This window comes from Schistocerca gregaria, chromosome 3 (assembly GCF_023897955.1).
Source record: "Schistocerca gregaria isolate iqSchGreg1 chromosome 3, iqSchGreg1.2, whole genome shotgun sequence".
NCBI classification, from domain to species: Eukaryota; Metazoa; Arthropoda; class Insecta; order Orthoptera; family Acrididae; genus Schistocerca; species Schistocerca gregaria.
The window spans coordinates 109,389,043-109,410,649 of NC_064922.1; the positions used below are offsets into that span (position 1 = coordinate 109,389,043).

The 21,607-nt window shown below is 43.4% G+C and overlaps 1 protein-coding gene across 2 annotated transcripts in view; it reads left to right on the forward strand.

Moving 5' to 3' along the window:
- LOC126354403 (protein scarlet-like) overlaps positions 1-21,607 on the forward strand; it is a 188,627-nt gene that overhangs the window by 62,723 nt on the left and 104,297 nt on the right. For both annotated transcript variants that reach the window (XR_007565320.1, XM_050004014.1), the window contains exons 5-6: positions 2,951-3,106; positions 14,499-14,737. Coding sequence is in view for 1 of the 2 variants with exons in the window: in XM_050004014.1 (XP_049859971.1) it covers positions 2,951-3,106; positions 14,499-14,737 (395 nt within the window). In the remaining variant the exon portion in view is untranslated. The remainder of the gene's footprint in view (positions 1-2,950; positions 3,107-14,498; positions 14,738-21,607) is intronic.

Sequence of the window (21,607 nt, forward strand, 5' to 3'; positions counted from 1 at the left end):
GTACATCGCTCTTGTATAGACCCTCTATATACTCTTTCCACCTTTCTGCTTTCCCTTCTCTGCTTAGAAATGGGTTTCCATCTGAGCTCTTGACATTCATACAAGTGGTTCTCTCTTCTCCAAAGGTCTCATTAATTTTCTTGTGGGCAGTATCTATCTTACTCCTAGTGATATATGCCTCTAAATCCTTAAATTAGTCCTCTATCCATCCCCGCTTAGTTTCTCCTATCATCAATTAAATTCGGTATTTCTTCTGTTACCCAACGATTTCTACTAGCCCTCGTTTTTCTACCTACTCGATCCTCTGCTGCATTTGCCATTGCATCTCTCCAAGCTTCCCAGTCTTGATCTACTGTATTTCTTTCCCCATTCTTGTAAACTGTTCCCGAACACTCTCCTTGAAACTGTCTACAGCCTCTGGTTTAGTCAGTTTATCCAGGTCCCATCTCCTTAAATTCCAACATTTTTGCAGTTTCTTCATTTTTAATCTACAGTTCATAACCAAAAGATTGTGGTCAGCGTTCACATCTGCCCCTGGAAATGTCTTACAGTTTAAAACCTGGTTCCTAAATGTCTGTCTTACCATTATATAACCTGTTTGAAAGCTTCCAGTATATTCAGGCCTGTTCCATGTATACAACGTAATTTCATGATTCTTGAACCAAGTCTTATCTATGATTATGGTATGTTCTGTGGAAAATTCTGCCGGGCTGCTTGCTCTTTCATTCCTTACCCCCATTCCATATTCACCTAATGCGTTCCCTTCTCTTCCATACTATCGAATTCCAACCACCCATGACTATTAAATTTTCGTCTCCCTTCACTATATGGATAATTTCTTTTATCTCATCATACATTTCATAAACCTCTTCATCATCTGCGAAGCTAGTTGGCATATAAACTTGTACTACTGTGGTAGGCGTGGGCTTCGTTGCCTGCCATGGTGGCCCAGCTATTCTAGGTGCTTCATTCCGGAACCGCGCTGCTTCTATGGTCGCAGGTTCGAATCCTGCCTCGGGCATGGAGGTGTGATGTCCTTAGGTTAGTTAGGTTTAAGTAGTTGTAAGTCTATGGGACTGGTGACCTCAGATGTTAAGTCCCATAGTGCTTAGAGCCATTTGAACCATTTTTGGGCTTCGTGTCTACCTTGGCCACAATAATGTGTTCACTATGCTGTTTGTAGTAGCTTAACCGCGCTCCTATTTTTTTATTCGTTATTAAACCTACATATGCATTACCCCTATTTGATTTTGTATTTACAACCCTGTAGTCACCTGACCAGAAGCTTAGTTCCTCTGGCCACCGAACTTCACTAATTCACACTACATCTAACTTAAACCTATCCATTTCCCTTTTTAAATTTTCTAACCTACCTGCCCGAATAAGGGATCTGACATTCCACACTCCGATCCGTAGAATGGCAGTTTTCTTTTTCCTGATAACGACGTCCTCCTGAGTAGTCCCCACCCGGAGATCCGAATGGGGGACTATTTTACCTCCGGAATATTTTACCCAAGAGGACGCCATCATCATCTAATCATACAGTAAAGCTGCATGCCCTCGGGAAAAATTATGGCTGTAGTTTCTCCTTGCTTTGAGCCGTTCGCAGTTCCAGCTCAGCAAAGCCGTTTTGGTTAGTGTTACAAGGCCAGATGAGTCAATCATCCAGACTGTTGCCCCTGCAACTACTGAAAAGGCTGCCGCCCCTCTTCAGGAACCACACGTTTGTCTGGCCTCTCAACAGATACACCTGCGTTGTGGTTGCACCTACGGTACGGTTGTCTGTATCGCTGAGGCACGCAAGCCTCCCCATCAACGACAAGGTCCATGGTTCATGGGGGGGGGGATTCCCTTTCTAATGGGGGTGAAATACGGTATGAAATATTTAATGAAAATGTTTCATTGTGAAACAATTTTTAAGGCAAATCTTTGGAAGTTGGTGTTTGGCTTCTCGGTCAGATATGAAAAATACATAACAATTTGTCCATTTTATTTGGACTGTTGAGCTCCATATCCGTGGATAATGATATTTCACTGAAAGAATACGGCAACCAGCCACTTTTTAATGCGTTTTTTATTTACGCCAATATGCATTTCGGGTTTGCACCCATCTTCAGCTGGCAAATTACATGGATCTTCAGTTACTACAGTAGTACAAACTCAACAGCAGTTTGGATGCTGCAGCAGGCCTGTGCAAAAGCAACAACTCCAATCATTTACTTCAATTTCGCGAGTTTAAAGTCACACACTATCAGCTGTTAATTTTACTTACATTCTCCTCTCCTTGTTTTTTCCTGGCTTTTCTTCTTTTTTGCAACAACACAAACACTTTTTATCACGTATTTTGCACAGGCGCACTGCGCTATCCGCCATGTTGTCGACTGACAGTTTTTTTTCATAAATTAAATAACTTCTAGAGTTTCAGACACCTGTGAGTATGGTATGTGTTCTGTGCAAAATTCATCGAAGAATCAAGCTAACTTACGAAGAAAAGTGTACCTATAGCAACAAATGCTGCTATTAGTAAGTGAAAAAAATTATGAAATTTCACACGTAAAAATTTATTTTGTTATGTTTTCGAACTTACGCTGCAGTGAGTGTGAATCCTGAATCCTTCCTGGTGATGCTGACAAAGTTTTATGAATTTATTTGTGAAAGTATAGACACTGGAAATTAAAATGTCCTGTGATGTCTCTCCTGCTCCAAGTCGGCCCGTTTGACGTCCTACCCCCCACCCCCTTAACTCAGATATTACGGAACTCAAACAGATGTTTTCTACGATATGTCGTGGCAAAGAAGTGGTTTGTCGTTTTATCTGTCACTCTTCCTGTGTTTTCACTTTGACAACAATTTCATTTTAAGCGTTGCACAGGTGCATCAGTGAGTGGCCACATCAAATAGACGAATTAGCAAGGGCCTGTTGTCCAGCTTTCCCTCGACTGTCTCGCAGGCGCGGCTGAAGATGGACCGCCGGACGCACAGCAGCACCCGCGACCGGCAGCTGCAGCAGCTGCTGGCGCAGCTGGGGCTGGAGGACCGTGGTGACGCGCGCATCGACGGCGCCCTGTCCGGCGGCGAGCGGAAGAGGCTCGCCTTCGCGGCAGAGGTAAGCCTGCCCGTTCTGTGCTCTGTGTCACTGACATAAACGTCTGTGCTAAACACCTCGAACATGCTAATGCAACGCCCTAACTCCTCTGAAGTGCCCCGCTAAACCCGCAGGACAGGGCAGATAGAATAAATTGTGGAAGAGGGCTAAAATAAGGGGCTGTCACTTACACTCGAACATACAACTTTATTATTTGATCAAACATTAAAACAGCCCAATTTTTTTTTAAACACACAGCTTTAATCTTTGGGACTTAATTACCGGCCACTTCAATTTAAAAACGACTGAAGACCAATGACTTCAAACGCAAGCATAAACAGAAATTTAAGAGCAAGCCTTATCTTAAAAAAGTTCTTTAGTTACGCTGAAGTAAACAAGTTAAGGCCGAACACTTAAATCTCCAAAACATTATTTTTTTAAATACCAAAATCCTTAGGTGAAACAGTTCCTTTATATAGGCTGAAGGCCTTAAGAACCAACAACTAAAACTCAAACCGGCTGAAGGCCGAAGACTTAAAAAATCTTAAACTTTTTTAAACTGCCGAAGGGCTTACGTGAAACAGTACTTTAAACTAGGCTGAACGCCTTAAGAGTAAAACAACTCTAATTTAAAACACAAAACCGGCTAGAAGCCATACAAGTACCAACAACAAGAACAAATTTTAAAAAAACGTAGTATACACAATAGCGCCCAGATTTTCGAGCGTCGGCCTGTAGTTCAAACACTAACGCTCGCTTAGGTGAGACAGGCAGTCGGGTCAACCATTCACGATCCGACGACAACCCAATCGACCGACAGTCAGCAGACCCACAGACAAGATGACTTCCACTTCACCCGACCAGGGCATAACAGGGAGCTCAACGGCAGAGCGTAGAAGATATTGGCGCCTACAAACAATCATACACGGAGCTGTCAAATTACGCACCGTGCTGGACAGCAACAACACGATGAGGAAACTACACTGCCTGAAATTTACGTCAACGCCCAGGGCAGGTAACAGGAACGGCCACAAGGCAAAAGATTCCACTGGTGCACTCCAATTCAAATAACTAAATACAGTGAAACTCCACCGGAGGGTGGCTAGAATTTTGCAACTTGAAAACCACGTTGCTGCTCTCGGGAATTTGCCAAAAGCCGACAACGAACTCCAAACAGCACAATGTGAACAGTCTTGACTTACTGGTAGGTTAAATCAAACCTCAACGTTTGTGTTGAGGGTCGGTGATCCACGGACCTCGTAGCAATGGGATCAGCGCCACATACTCCGTCAGCGCGTAGAGACCGCTAGCGGGCCCCGGACAAACTACGCCCCACCGTGAATTCCTCACTGCTCCACGCCAACCGACCGACTCGTCAGAGCCAGTACGCTGACAACATTTAAAATAACTCGTCAGTCAAAATCACACAAACTACACACAGTTTCACGAACACTTGCACGAAGAACTAGACAATAGTAACGGCAGTGCCTGTACAATAACAGGGACGAATCACGAGTCGGCACACACAGCCAACCCATAAGCGATCGTCGGCGAAATACACGTCGTCCGGCAAGACAACCGACCGACGACCAACCAAAGTCGTCGCCACTCCAATCATGTGTGTCGGCAACCGTTGGGCGAGACATGGCGGTCCGGACCTCACTGCTGCCGCGCCTCGACTAAACCTGTTCCGCGTGCCAACTCAACATTTCCAGGTCCGACCCAACAACACACGACGACCGGAAAGTAACAGCAGTCCAGCAAAGATAATACGGCAGGGCCTATATTGCTATGAGCTGCTGCTGCCGCTTACGGGCAGGCAAGGCAGCAGCTCAGTGACACCACTAATTGAAAATTAACATAAAGAGGTGCCAGTATTGTAAAAACGAGATGTAAAATAAGGAATGGCACAAACACGAGCCACTCACGGCTCATCATCATCTTGTATCTGAAGAAGCAGGTCACTGGTGTAGTAACTGAAAATCCGTAGTGCTGTTTCTTCGCCATTCGGAGGGCTGCATATGCACACCGTAAGCCACTGTCCAGCAGCTGTCTGACTCTGCTCACTGTTGTATTTCGCATGCAACGTCGCGGTTGTTTGTGGTTCGTCCCACAGAAACAATGCCATTCACGTTGCGGTAATTTCTTCTTCTGCAGTCAGGTCCACAGTACACCCAGCAGCATTACACGAGTCTAACGGGTGCAACAAATGTTTTTCAGTATCAGGTTAAGCTGAACGATCAACTGAAAGGTAGTTCAAGAGTGAAAACTTTAATATACTGTCAGTTGTTTGACACCAACACACTGCCAGTTCCGTGGTAACTTAAAATTATAGTTTCCGCATTGACACGCAATCACATTCAGTCGTTATAGGCAGCTTTTGGTGATTAACCGAAACCGATACCAAAAAGGTTACAAAACGGTTTTTCACACAATTTGACCACTATAAATGTTCAGTTTGCGGTCACGGCTTATATATCACAGCACGCGTATTTTGCTTATTCAACAGCCATAGTTTACAATTAAAATTGGAATTTCAAGTTTTCGTCTTCCTCACACGTCCTCATTCACTTTGCGATACTCCTGGATCAAATTTGTAATCACTATTCCGCAGAATTTGCACATCTATTTAGAGCTCCTTATACCCGCGTCTGAACATTATCGAGCCTGAGCTCCGTAGTGCACTTAGACATCAGAGCTCAATTCTCTTCTCCTATTTTGATACGAGCTAACGAACTGTTACATAATACGCTGATATACATCGCAACAATCCAATATTAGTACTCAACCGTGCAATCAGGCATCTTTTATTTTTGATCAGTCACATTTTAATAGCATTTTTGAACGATGTATCAAAAGAACAAATTTATAAAATCGACGAGTATCAAAAAGACTGCCTCTTAAATAACAAAATTGCCATAAAATGTTTCTTGTTTTCTCAGTCATAAACATACAATTTGCCCTGAGTATGATTTATTTAATACTTCGCATTCGCACCGTCATACGCGCCAATAACTAAACAAATTAGCAATAACTAATGAAAGTCGCTTTGTTTCCAAAATGTACACTTTTGCCGGCTAGAGTGGCCGAGCGGTTCTAGGCGCTACAGTCTGGAATAGCGTTACCGCTACGGTCGCAGGTTCGAATCCTGCCTCGGGCATGGATGTTTGTGCTGTCCTTAGGTTAGTTAGGTTTAAGTAGTTCTAAGTTCTAGGGGACTGATGACCTCAGAAGTTAAACCCCATAGTGCTCAGAGTCATTTGAACCATTTTGTAGTTTTAACTGCCTGATAATTTCGCAGTCCGTAAGATGCAGGCACCTCTCCGCCACCGTCGTAACTACTTGCAATTGGCTACTGGATCAGAGCCCATCTGTCACACCACAACCATGGCTCATTATATCTATCTGCTCTCTTCTGTCTCTTAGGCGTGATACAAGGCGCTAAGCTCTTGCAAATTTAAACATCGGTAACATTATCTTGATCTTGTTAATATCCTTATAGGCACTTTTCATTTTATTCCTGCTCATTGCACAAATAAAGGCAAATATGTATATTTCCAACTAAAACAGTGTTCTTTATGAAATTATTGGCGTAATGGTAGAGACAAGCTGGAAAAACACTTTGCTGTTCTTTCCTGTTGATCTGTTGACATTGCTCCGTTTGCCGTCCATTCCCCACAGCTGTCCTCTATAAGCAGGTGATCTGTACTTCGTCCGCCCATACCGACAAAACCTGTTTCTACAAAATACTCATAGCTCCCAGTCCCCACGTCTGGGCTATGTGGTAGCATTTGGCACTCTGTGTCGCGTCCGCGCTCACTCCAGTCAAAACCATCGCCATTTCTTGGTACACCTGGCATCTGGAGAAGTAGTGCAGGAATCCTTCCTTCGATTCTTGAATATCAAACGCTTCTTTTCCGTCTGTATGCAGGCATCATCGCTTCATTAGTGACTGAAATAACGCTGCACTACGCTTGGACAACATAGAGAACCTTCAGTGGCGGAGTTGTGAATGTAATACCACTACTCATGACATATGATAAGATGAAAATCTTGACTCAGACTCCATGCTGTATTGTGGAAGGTACACTTCAGCAATGAGTTTCGATAGGGTACAGAGTACCATAAAACACAACACGCCCAATGGTGATTGTACCATTTGTACCAAAATGGCAACGAGTAAGACAATTACTGAGAGACGGTTCATAGTCACTGTTCTCACTTTTTATTACTCAGTCCGCTATATACACTGAAGAGCCAAAGAAACTGGTACACCTGTCCAATATCTTGTAGGTCCCTTGCGAGGATGCAGAAGTGCTGTAACACGACGTGCCATGGACTCGACTAATGTCTGCAGTAGTGCTGGAGGGAACTGACACCATGAATCCTGCAGGGCGGTCCATAAATCCGTTAGAGTACGGGGGATTGACATCTCTTCTGAACAGCACGTTGCAAAGCATCTCAGATATGCTCAATAATGTTCATGTCTGGGGAATTTGGTGCCCAGCGGTGTTGTTTAATCTCAGGAGAATGTTCCTGGAGCCACTCTGGACATGTGGGGCGTTTGATTGTCCTGCCGGAATTGCCCACGTCCGTCAGAAAGCACAATGGACGTGAATGGATACAGGTGATCGGACAGCATGCTTACGTACGTGCCACCTGTCAGAGTGTCGTATCAGGGCCTATCAGAGGCCCTATATCACTCGAACTACACAAGCCAACAGCTTGAGCAGTCCGCTGCAGATACGGAGGATCCATCGATTCCTGAGGTTGTCCATACCCGTGTACCTCCATCCGCTCGATGCAATTTGAAACGAAACTCATTTGACCAGGTAACATGTTCACAATCACCAACAATCCAATTTCGTTGTTGACGGACCCAGACGAGGCGTAAGTCTTTGTGTTGTGCAGTCATCAACAGTACACGAGTGGGTCTTAGGCTCCAAAAACCCATATCGATGATGTTGCGTTGAATGGTTCGCACGCTGACATTTGTTGACGGCCCAGCACTGAATACTACAGCAGTTTGTGGAAGGGTTGCAGGCTGTAACGTCGAACGATTCTCTTCAGTCGTCGTTGGTCCCGTTCTTGCAGTATCTTTTTCCGTCCGCAGCGACGTCGGAGATTTGATGTTTTACCGGATTCCTGATATTCAGAGAACACACGTAGAATGGTCGTACGGGAAAGTCCACACTTCATCGCTTCCTCGGAGATGATGTGTCACATCGCTCGTGCACCGGCTATAGCACCACGTTCAAACGCTTAAATCTTGATAACCTGCCATTGCAGCAGCAGTAACCTATCTAACAACTACGACAGAGACTTGTTGCCTTATATAGGCGTTGCCAACGACAGCGCCGTTTCTTTTATCTTTATATGTCTCTGTATTTGAGAACTGATTCCTATACCAGTTTCTTTGGCGCTCAATGTGCAAGACATAACACTGGTTCGAAAGACAGCCGATGTCAGCTACAGTATTCGACAAGTTTCATTCTGAATCAAGGTCCTACTCCAGTTAATGGATATTTCCGAGAAATTCTAAGTCCTGTTACCTGTGGAAGACTGGCAGTAATCTTTTATCCACTGCAGCTAGTTGTAACTAGAAGGCTGGCCGTCTATTCTGGAAGTAAAACCACCGATTGACTTTTTAGGCGATTCCTTTTTTTCGGTCCGAGCAGTCCACATAAATACCTGGCGGGCAGAAAGGTATCGAGCGAACCACTACTTCCGTGTATGTGATTGCACCTGAAAAGTGGGGTTGCCAAAAGTGGTGCCCTCCGTAGGCCGGACCGTAACATTGTCTCGCTGCTTAACGCCTGTTGAGAAGGTTACCCAAATGTCACGGCTGTATCGCAGGCAGCACATAGCCTCGCGGGATTCAGCACTCGCGTGTTGCCACACTTACATTGTACAAGAGAATTAACGCGTCAGTTTTTCGAAACCCCCATTGCGATATATTAGTCTGAAATTTGGCTCAAAGGAGCCTACAATCTCCTCTGTAATTGTGCAAAAGCGTGGTGCCCTCCGAAGTCACTGCTGGGCGCGACGACGCCTCATACACATGCGAAAAGATGGCCACAGCTCGGAAGTTCATGTGACCTGTAAGGTGTGTTAATGATGTGACATTGGCACCAAATTTCATCGCAGTTCTGCCCAATGCCACCGTAGATGTGTCACACGTTGGAAAGGTCATCATAAACCCTCTTACTCGCGTTTCAACCCTTCGTTTCACGGCTCTAAGTTGGAGCAAACTACGGCAACACTCAGCGTTTAAATTACGCTGTTTTATTGTCGGTAATTGAGGAAAACATTCCAGACACACCTAAGCTCAGAATCCACATGAAAAGACCTGAGGAAGTAGCATAATGTTGATTCTCACACATTTCGCAGACGAAAACGAAAGTTCGCAATGTGATGAGCAAGGAGAGACGTTCTTGACAACCAGTGCCGAAACCCTAGGACGTTTCAGCCTTTCTCTGATGACACTGTTAGGCTGCTTCTTCATTGAACGTGGTCTCTCCCCTTTGGAGTGCAGCGCAACAGCAATTTTTGCTTTCATTTGCAGAGACCAGAGACAGTTTAAAAGACACATTAGAGACGGCGGTTTAAAAGTAATCGACGAAATTTCAGCGTAATCCGATGCAACCAAGGGTACTTGCACTTTTTAAGTCTTCCGTTTTTCCACCCTCCTTTGGTGTGATCATGGGGACGTACAACTGTAATATATAAGCGAATAAATCAGGAAAGTGGCTGTCTAAGATCCTTCCAGTTCGGCAACATCCTCGGCAACACCCACGCACCTTAACTGAACCCATTACAAATGTACCTGCCAAAAACTTCGGCTTACTTCCAGCCTCGCGGCTGCTCCTGCGGCTGAGGTGTTTAGGCAACCACTTAGATATCCCTTCGATGAGGTTTGCTTACCATCAGGCGCTAGAACAGTCGAGTTGCTGAAATGTTGTCGAAGTTTCCGACAGACACATTTTAAACTGATCAACTAAGTAGCATGGCTAGCACCGAGGGTATTGCTAAATTCGCGTTCTTAGAAGGACACCTTGCCATTGTATTTGCGCGCATGTTAATGTTCCACTATCCTACGATCACGTCGCACGAGTGCAGAAAACAGGGGGGTATAGAAATCGTAAGTACTACTTAATGGCTCGGATGACGTAGAAATTGCGTCGAATGGTTTTGAACAATTTCTGTTGGTTCCAGCTTGTACACGAGAACAAAAATTGCGATCGTGCTGCATTCCAAAGGGGTGAGATCACGTACAATTAGGATGCAGAGACACAATGTCCACCGGCCGGTGTGGCCGAGGGGTTCTAGGCGCTTCAATACGGAACCGCCCTGCTAGTACAGTCGCAGGTTCGATTCCTGCCTCGGACATGGGTGTGTGTAATGTTCTTCGGTTAGTTACGTTTTAGTAGTTCTAAGTCTAGGGGACTGATGACCTCAGATTGTCCCATAGTGCTTAGAGCCATTTGAATTTGAACCACAATGTCCTTAGAGAAGAGTTGAAAGGTGCGTCGGTATCAGCAGTGCCAAGGGTTGTCAGGAAGCACTTCCTCTTGTTCATCGCACTGCTAACTGCCATTTTCGACTGTGCAATGTGTGGGAATCAACGCTCAAAATGGAGGGGTTGTTTCGTTGACTCCCTTTAATCAGCCTCGTTAGGCATTTTCTTATCGATTGTGAACGGCGGTGTGTCTGGAATGTTTTTCTCGGCCAAACGTAAGATAACCGCATTTCTGACCTCCATCGCAGTGTAATATATTGATTATTTCTTGCTACCGTATTGTTACCTTGAAGCTGTGAGAAAGGAGGACAGGCGTTCCAAGCTGCGGAAGCGGAGACGATGCTGAGGGCAGACGAAACTAGGAGAGATATTGTTATATGAAGTAAACCGTAAGGGGAGAGCCTTTCTAAAATGCACACGCTCCCAGACGCGGTCCCAGGGCGTTAGGTACTCTTCAAGGAATGAACATGTAACTTCATATGCCGTCTAGGCGCTGTAGTATGTTGCCACCGTAGAAGTTTGTAACCAACAGGCACGTACTAGCGTATAAAGCCAGTTTAATACCAGCCCTGAGAACAGCAACGTCTGTAGGCTCACAAGGCCTAGAAAGAGAACGAAATCGCTAAAACTTATTGACCTAGAAATGCCTGCTCCGGGGAGCCCGAGGGGCGGGGCTAAATGACGTATAACAATAATGTAGCAAGCCTTATTTGGCAGAGCAGTTACGTTCAGCTTTCAGCTGAACAATGTTGATACCAAATACGGAGTTATTACAACTGCATTAACATCCCCGCCTTACGAGCAGTAGAGGGGACCTAACTAAACCGTGATTGGCAGGCACCTGCAAGAGACCTACGGGATTGGCTGGGTGGCTTTAAGTGGGAAAAACAGTGCCCCCACGCGACTCTCTAAAACCCCTAGATTCCGAATTTTGGCAGAGTTCTCGGTCAGACGATCTGGGCACCGAATCCGCGTCCGTCGACTCCAGCCTCGGTCCAGTTCCGCGTAAGTCTGCTCTCTCTCTCTCTCTCTCTCTCTCTCTCTCTCTCTCTCTCTCTCTCACTCACTCACTCTTGGAGTGCCTCACTGAACAGTGTCACATTAATTATGTTTTGTTTTGCAACTAAGTTGTTGCCTTGAGATCCTGCTAGTGTTTGCTACTGTGGTTAGCATCCACTCCTGGGACTTCTGCACTGCTTGCTGTTGATGCTTTTTGTAACCGTAGAACTACCCACCAGTGTATTGGTTAGTCCTGTCTCGAATAAACAACTATTTCAAAACCCTGTCCAAGAGTGTCCTCAACGAGTTCCCTACCGAGACTCACCACATGCATTTCTAGTAAATGCCAGTACCAGAATTGGCTCACATAGAAGAAACACTCAAATGCCTTCACTGTGAATTGTCCTTCTGCCTTCTACTCTGTACCGCTCTGGAGCGCAGACTGGCCAGTAACCCTTTTTTCGCGCTCCCCCTGTGTCAGGACACGACAGCAGAGGATCCAAAAGAAGGGAAGAAACGTCAGTAACGGGAGCTGTGACGACCTTCCTATCGTGTGACGTGTCCACTTGGGGCAGGTTTGTGTTCTGACGCGACCACAAGCTCCGAAACGAAGATAAAGAATGCCATAGGAGAAAAGCCTGTGAAACGACATCGGCCAATGGTGCGCTGATTAGGACAGCACCATGAGAGGAGAGACCTGTAGCCGAAGAGAAAATAAGTGATGCTCGTGCCAGCCTCGACCGCACAGTATCAGCTCAGTACTAGACGGATATTAGCACATCAGCACGGTATCAGCACAGTACTAGACGCGGCCTACCGGAGAGCATTACGATAGCAGTCACGAGTGATCCATTTCAATTGCTAATATCGACAGCAAAGGATTTTTTTAATTGTTTGCATGTCACCCATCGCTTGCGACACCGTTGTAAATTCACAGTTAAATACTGTCAATCTTCGTTTGTAATAAAAACTATTAATGTGATTTGCTTGAATTGTTGCATAGCTATCCCAGAAAGCACCACCCTTTAGGCACCCTATGAGGGGGCAGGACCCCACAGCTTGTGGTGCCAGTGTGACACATTTACTCACCTCGTGCCTCGCGTGTACTTCTCAGGTGTGTCCTTTTTTCCGTCTGTGTCGACACCTTGCTGTATGAAGCATCGTTCATTCGTGGGGTGACTTCAGGAGACGCCACACGTTTGTACCATTACAGAGGAAGACTGTAGGCTCCTTTGAGTTCGTTTTCAAACTTATGCATCGCAAACGGAGACAATTCCAGGGCTGCGAAAAACTGATTTTGTTGTGCAAGGCAAAATCATCTTCAGGGATTACCGGTTCGGCAAGGTTTGGAATCCCATGCATAAGTACGAGGGTCACTCCAAAAGAAATGCACACTTTTTTTAACTCCATTATTTATTCTACATGTTTGAAAGTCTTACAGTGTGTAGATACATCCTTTAGGAACAATATTTTCATTTCTCCACATAATTTGTATCCCTCTCAACTGCCTTACGCCCTCTTGGAACCAGCGCCTGTATACCCGCACGGTAAAATTCTGTACAAACCTGTTGGAGCCACTGTTTGGCTACGTGCACAAATCTTGTTCCATGAAGACAGTCTTACAGTCTTCCAAAGAGATGATAGTCACATGGTGCCTCCGAGTTTTTTGATCGCTTCCACGGTTTTTTTAATGACATGTGGCCGTGCAACAGCGAAACATCCTGCTTTTCCCGATGTGGTCGAACACCACTCAGTCGAGCTTCAAGTTTTTTCAGTGCCGTCACATATGCATCAGAATTTATGGTGGTTCCATTTGGCATGATGTCCACAAGCAAGAGCCTTTCCGAATCAAAAAACACAGTAGCCATAACTTTTCCAGCAGAAGGTGTGGTTTTGAATGTTTTTCTGGGGTGAATTTGCATGATGCGACTGCATTATTTGCCTCTTCGTCTCTGGTGAGAAATGATGGAGCCATGTTTCATGACCTGTCACAATTCTTTCATGAAATTCATCTGCACCATTCTCGTACTGTTCCAAATGTTCGCTGCATGCCGTTTTTCGTGTTTCTTTGTGAGCCAGTGTCAACATCCTGGGAACGCACCTGGCACAAACATTTTTTAACGCCAACTCTTTCAGTATTCTGGAAACACTTCCATCACCTATCCCAACGTAGCGTGACAATTCGTTTACTCTGATGCGTCTGTCAGCAGTCACCAATTCTTTAACTCCCTGCACATTGTCTGGAGTGTGTGCAGTACGAGGCCTGCCGTTGCGAGGACAATCCTCTATATTGCCGTGCCCGCTTTCATCACGTAACCTGCTTGCCTACCGACTAACTGTACTACGATCGACAGCAGCATCTCCATACACCTTTTTCAACCTCTTGTGGATGTTTCCCGCTGTCTCGTTTTCACAGCACACGAAACCTATGACAGCACGTTGCTTCTGACGAACGTCAAGTGTAGCAGGCATCTTGAAGACATGCTGTGACGGCGCCACTCACGGGAACAGGTTGAACTAAGTTTGAAAACAAGCGGGAAGAATGAATCTACACACTGTAAAACTTTCACACATGCAGAATGAAAACACTATTTTTACAAAAATAGTGTGCATTTCTTGTGGAGTGACCCTCGTGACAAGGGATGAGGGAAGAGCACAAGGTAACGTCTGTGTGGGCGGACCGTATACGGAAGCCTCCATCTCGAGAACAGCCCCTACTTCTAGAGGGGACACCCTCAACAGCGCTACAGGAAGGCCAGTGGAGGGAGACAAAAGAGGTCAGATATAAAGGGGACACTTCAGTCAATATTGGCCCCGGAAAATATGAGACGTTACATTGTTGACGTGATGACGTAACGCACAGTAGCTGAGGGGATGTGTTGTGTCGCCGCGCAGCTGATGACCGACCCGCTGCTGCTGTTCTGCGACGAGCCGACCACCGGCCTGGACTCGTTCTCGGCGCAGAAGCTGGTGCACATGCTGCGCCAGATGGCCGACCAGGGCCGCACCGTGCTGTGCACCATCCACCAGCCGTCCAGCGAGGTGCTCGACCTCTTCCACGAGGTCATCCTGCTCGCCGACGGGCGCGTCGCCTTCGCGGGCGAGCTCTCTGCCGCGCTGTCCTTCTTCAGCAGGTAACGCAGAAAGAGACAATTTTAAAACTAGGGTAGCTGCAGCTAAAGTAACTATAAATTACTAGCTTAGTGCTTGTTGCTGCACTCCCATAGACCGTACAGTCTACTCAGATTTTTTTATTTTTTTGTTTGTTTTTATTTAATCAAATTTCATGTTGGCCTTAAACTGCAACTTTTCTCGCTCATTGAGGCCATAAAAGCATGGTCTTTTCTGAATGTTTCTTTGACAAAAAACGATCTAGGGTTATACATTCGTGTTTTTCTTCCATCTTGTGGTGATATTTCCATAGAAACTTTCATACTCTAACACATCTATCTAAATATCTAAGCTAGAAATGAAATACTGATTTCCTTTTTTGCTTTCTTTTGCTACCACCTTTATCCCGCATTGTGCGCAGGGTCGGCAGGGTGAAGTACGGAACTGACATGGTGAATTTTTAGGGGTGGCCAGATGCCCTTCCTGCCACCACCCCATACCCCCCAGGACCGAAATTAGTGTACCTCAGCTGTCTGCGTCTAGTGTAACTCGTTAAATAGTGTGAATGTGTTTCAAATGTCTGCGAGTCGAGTAACTGAGGCGGGACGTGGGGACCAGCCCTGTATTCACCTAGTAGGATGTGGAAAACCGCCTAAAACCACATCCAGGCTGGGCGGTACACTGGCTGTCGTCGTTAATCCGCCGAGCGGATTCGATCCGGGGCCGGCGCGCCTACCCGAGTCCAGGAAGCAGCGCGTCAGCGCTCTCGGCTATCACGGCGGGTAAAATACCAATTTCCATAGGTTTTGATTTTAAAAAATTTAATTCAACAAACGCTTCATTCCCTATTTCACATCCTTAGTGATTGAATTTCCTGAAACGGTGAGGCGCGGACCTTTTTTTATAAAAAAATTGCGGCTGAGAAACGGATCACCCAATTTCTGTAGCCCTAGCTTCAAGGTAACCTTAATAGCGGGGTATTTTCAAATAGCTTTCATCCTCCATTTTACCCTCTTAGAAGTGCAATTGCGAACAATCCTTTCATGAACGATGCCTACAGTGTAAGCTCCACACCCTCACCAAATTCCAACATTCTATCTTAAGCGATTTTGGCTGGACGAAGATGCGTCAGTGAATAAGTCTAGTCCTGTTTCACCCCCCTAGGGGTTCAATTTACCAAAAAAAGTTAAACATACATATTCTCATCTCCAACAGAAAATCCAAATACCAATTTTCAAACGTTTAGCATTAAAACGCTCGCAGAATGGAATGTTCTCGTAGAACATGTAACCTAAAACATACGACCCCACCATTTCGACACCTTAGGATTATTTCCAAAAAATTGAAATGAGTATATTTTATTTCTAACAGAGAATCTAAATACAAATATGCATAGATTCAGCTTCAAAAATGCTTGCATAATAAAATATTTCTATAAAAATATTGATCCCCTGTGGGTTGAATTTCGAAAAACAGTGAAACAGTGTTTTCGTTCCTCCGACAGAGAAGCGAGGTTAAGATTTTCATAGATTTAGTATTGCTGTCATAATGAAATATTTTCAAAAATGTTTCATCCTTTAATTCACCGCTCATAAGTTGAATTCCTAAAAATATTGAAAAATGTATTTATTATTTGTAACCGAGAGCTCAAATACCATTTCTCATAGATGCAGCTTTAAAAGTATCTTAGAAGTTCTCTAATAAAGAATTAATTCCAAAAAAATATTGACCTGTTATTTCACCTCTATACCGGTAAAATAGCCAAAAATACTCAACTACGTATTTCTTTATTTCTGACCAAGAAACTGAATACCAGTTTTAGTAGTGCTAGTTTCAAAATTGCCTTAATAGTGACGTATTTTCAAAAAAATCTTCCATCTCCTACTTTATACCCTTGGGGTTGCAATTTCGAAAATTACTTATTATATAATGCCTACGGTGTAAAACCAAAATCCCCTGCAAATTTCAAATTTCTATACATAGTAGTTTTGACGGGGCAATGACGAGTGGGTGAGTAAGTCAGTCAGTCGGGACATCGCCTTTCATATATAATGACACACTGACCAAGTCCTACAGTGTAACAGGTGTTTATATTTATGTGTTAAAACTATTAGAAAGTAAAGTTCAATGAAATATCAAATAGTCCAAAGTAGCCGTTCCTATTGCATGCGATTAGAGGCTCACGCAGCCTGTTTGGCAACTTTTAAGTTGCGTCTTCTGGTGTAGCACAGAAATGTTTATAAATTAATACTTTATCAAAACTAGACACGATTGTCTCAATGGGAATTCCGCGATCGTTCATTAAATAAAATATGGCGTTTCATTCTTCGATCGATATTCTTTATTTTCAATTACCAGTTTCGGGCTAGCTGCCCATCTTCAGATCATATATTGAGTTACAGAGTAACATGTCTGTACAGAACACTCGGTTCGCTGTCATAAGTAAAGTAAATTTAATTTACTTATGACAGCGAACCGAGTGTTCTGTACGGACAAGTTACTCTGTAACTACAATATATGATCTGAAGATGGGCAGCTAGCCCGAAACCGGTAATTGAAAATAAAGGATATCGATCGAAGACTGAAACGCCATATTTTCTTTAATTAATACTTTGACAATAGGGAAATGGAGTTACCTGAGATCTCTTAAGATACTAAGTGAACAAACTTAAGCAAGGCAGAAAATATTATGCATCTAATTAGGAAACTAGGTGTGGATCACACACACCCTACAAAGAACGAGTCTGTTCGTATACAATAAATAAGATTTGTAATTTCTTAGCAAAAGATGATTACTTACAATGCTATGTCATATAATATAGGTATAACATCTCCAAAACTGGACATTAAAGACTGTGTGATTTTTGTAACTCATTAGTAAAATGATTGAAGTGTACAATAATTACTTTTCATCAAAGACAATCTGAAGAATATAGCTACCATCTCTGATAAATGCAGTTATATACAATAATGTCTTTTCTTGTTCTATAAAAGTAGCGGTCGTAATATCCTCTAAGCCTTCTATCTGTATTACTTTTGTTTTCACTGTTGTTGGAGAAGGAGTCATTTACGTTGAAAAGATGTGTATGTTGTAATTGTTAATATATATATATATATGAAATGTTAACGTCGTTATTATTGAAAGTAACCTTCCGATCTCTGAAGTCAGTGTACTGAACCTTTAAACAATTTCTAGCAATTTATAGCTGCCGCGCCGCCAGGAAACGGAGCATCGCTGGTCTGAACAATCAGCTTCCATTACGCGGCAACTTCAAGTATTACAAAATATTTCATGTCTTTTTCACAGCAGAAGCCACAAAGCAGTTTAAAGCATTTCATTTAATAATAAATGGCTTAGCAAATAGTGTATTTTGTTACAATGACAGTATTTACAGTATTTTGGATTCAAGTTAGATATGCAGCTTTGGCCTTGACTACGAACGAAAGACTCTTAGAGTATATAAATTGTTTAGGCAACTCTTACGATAAAAGTGAACCCTCCAACAAAATGGAAATGCAAAGCCAGATTTTTTTTGTCTTTATGTATTCTTATTTCATTGGCTTTGCTACGGACGTATGACCTCTATCATATGCAAGTTAATGTAATTTATGGGCATGCTTGTTGTCCTAATATCAATTAACGGACCCGTAATCAAGAATAAAATGAAAGAAGTGCCATCCTCTTACGTGGGGCCAGAACCAATTGATAAGCAATATGAGATAGTAAGTGCCTGGCGCAGCTGTTAGATCGGTTACTGCTGCTACAACGTAAGGTTATCACGATTTAAGTGATTTTGAACGTGGTGTTATATTCGACGCAGTAGCGATGGGACACAGCATCTCCGATGTAGCGATGAAGCGGGGATTTTCCCGTCGACAATTTCACGATTGTATCGTGAATATCACGAATCAGGTAAAACATCAAATCTCCGAAATCGCTGGGGCCGGAAAAAGATCCTACAAGAACGGAACAAACGACGACTGAAGAGAATCGTTCTGCGTGACGGAAGTGCAACACTTCCGCAAATTGCTGCAGATTTCAATACCGGGTCATCCACAAGTGTCAGCGTGCGAACCATTCAAAAAAGTTGTTGTTGTTGTTGTCTTCAGTCCATTGTGCAGCTCTCCATGTTACTCTATCCTGTGCAAGCTTCTTCATCTCCTAGTACTTATTGCAACCTACATCCTTCTGAATCTGGTTAGTGTATTTATCTCTTGGTCTCCCTCTACGATTTTTACCCTCCACGCTGCCCTCCAATACTAAATTGGTGATCCCTTGATGCCTCAGAACATGCCCTACCAACCGGTCCCTTCTTCTTGTCAAGTTGTGCCACAAACTCCTCTTCTCCCCAATTCTGTTCAATACCTCCTCATTAGTTATGTGATCTACCCATCAAATTTTCAGCATTCTTCTGTAGCACCACATTTCAAAAGCTTCTATTCACTTCTTGTCCAAACTATTTATCGTCCATGTTTCACTTCCATACATGGCTACACTACATACAAATACTTTCAGAAACGGCTTCCTGGCACTTAAATCTATAACCGATGTTAACAAATTTCTCTTCTTCTTCAGAAACGCTTTCCTTGCCATTGCCAGTTTATATTTTATATCCTCTCTATTTCGTAAATCACCAGTTATTTTGCTCTCCAAATAGCAAAACTCCTTTACTACTTTAGGTGTCTCATTTCCTAATCTAATTCCCTCAGTATCACCAGACTTAATTCGACTACATTCCATTATCCTCGTTTTGCTTTTGTTAATGTTCATCTTATATCCTCCTTTAAAGACACTGTCCATTCCGTTCAACTGCTCTTCCAAGTCCTTTGCTGTCTCTGACAGCGAACCTCAACGTTTCTATTTCTTCTCCATGGACTTTAATACCTACTCCGAATTTTTCTTTTGTTTCCTTTACTGCTTGCTCAATATACAGATTGAATAACAGCAGGGATAGTCTACAACCCCGTCTCACTCCCTTCCAAACCACTGCGTCCCTTTCATGCTCCTCGACTCTTATAAGTGCCATCCGCTTTGTTTACAAATTGTAAATAGCCTTTTGCTCCCTGTATTTTACCCCTGCCACCTTTAGAATTTGAAAGAGAGTATTCCAGTCTACATTGTCAAAAGCTTTCTCTAAGTCTACAAATGCTAGAGACGTAGGTTTGCCTTTCCTTAATCTTTCTTCTAAGCTAAGTCGTAAGGTCAGTATTGCCTCACGTGTTCTAACATTTCTGCGGAATCCAAACTGATCTTCGCCGAGGTCGGCTTCTACCAGTTTTTCCATTCGTCTGTAAAGAATTTGCGTTAGTATTTTGCAGCTGTGACTTATTAAACTGATAGTTCGGTAATTTTCACATCTGTCAACACCTGCTTTCTTTGGGATTGGAATGATTATATTCTTCTTGAAGTCTGAGGGATTTCGCCTGTCTCATACATTTTGCTCACCAGATGGTCGAGTTTTGTCAGGACTGGCTCTCCCAAGGCTGCCAGTAGTTCCAATGGAATGTTGTCTACTCCCGGGGCCTTGTTTCGACTCAGGTCTTTCAGTGCTCTGTCAAACTCTTCACGCAGTATCGTATCTCCCATTTCATCTTCATCTACATCCTCTTCAATTTCCATAATATTGTCCTCAAGTACATCGCCCTTGTATAGATCCTCTATATACTCCTTCCACCTATTTGCTTTCCCTTATTTGCTTATAACTGAGTTTCCATCTGAGCTCTTGATATTCACACAAGTCGTTCTCTTTTCTCCAAAGGTCTCTTTAATTTTCCTGTAGGCAGTATTTATCTTACCCCTAGCGAGATAAGCCTCTACATCCTTACATTTGTCCTCTAGCCATCCCTACTTAGCCATTTTGCACTCCCCGTCGATCTCATTTTGAGACGTTTGTATTACTTTTTTCCTGTTTCGTATACTGCATTTTTATATTTTCTCCTTTCAATTCAATATTTCTTCTGTTACCCAAGGATTTCTACTAGCCCTCGTCTTTTTACCTATTTGATCCTCTGCTGCCTTCACTATTTCATCTGTCAGAGCTACTCATTCTTCTTCTACTGCATTTCTTTACCCCATTCCTGTCAATTGTTCCCTTATGCTCTCCCTGAAACTCTGTAAAACCTCTGGTATAGTCAGTTTATCCAGGTCCCATCTCCTTATATTACCACCTTCTTGAAGTTTCTTCAGTTTTAATCTACAGTTCATAACCAATAGATTGTGGTCAGAGTAAACATTTTCCCCTGGAAATGTCTTACAATTTAAAATCTGGTTCCTAAATCTCTGTCTTACCATTATATAATCTATCTGATACCTTCTAGTATCACCCAGATTCTCCCATGTATACAACCTTCTTTTATGATTCTTGAACCAAGTGTTCGCTATGATTAAGTTGTGCACTGTGGAAATTCTACCAGACGGCTTCCTCTTTCATTTCTCTCCCCCAATCCATATTCATCCATTATTTTTCCTTCTCTCATTTTCCTACTCTCGAATTCCAGTTACCCATGAATATTAAATTTTCGTCTCCTTGCACTACCTGAATAATTTCTTTTATCTCATCATACATTTCATCAATTTCTTCATCATCTGCAGAGCTAGTTAGCATATAAACTTGTACTGTAGTAGGCATGGGCTTTGTGTCTATCTTGGCCACAATAATGCGTTCACTATGCTGCTGGTAGCAGCTTACCCGCACTCCTATTTTTTATTCATTATTAAACCTACTCCTGCATTACTCCTTTCTGATTTTGTATTTATAACCCTGTATTCATCTGACCAAATGTCTTGTTCCTCCTGCCACTGAACTTCACTAATTCCCACTATATCTAACTTTAACCTATCAATTTCCCTTTTTAAATTTTCTAACCTACCGGCCCGATTAAGGGATCTGACA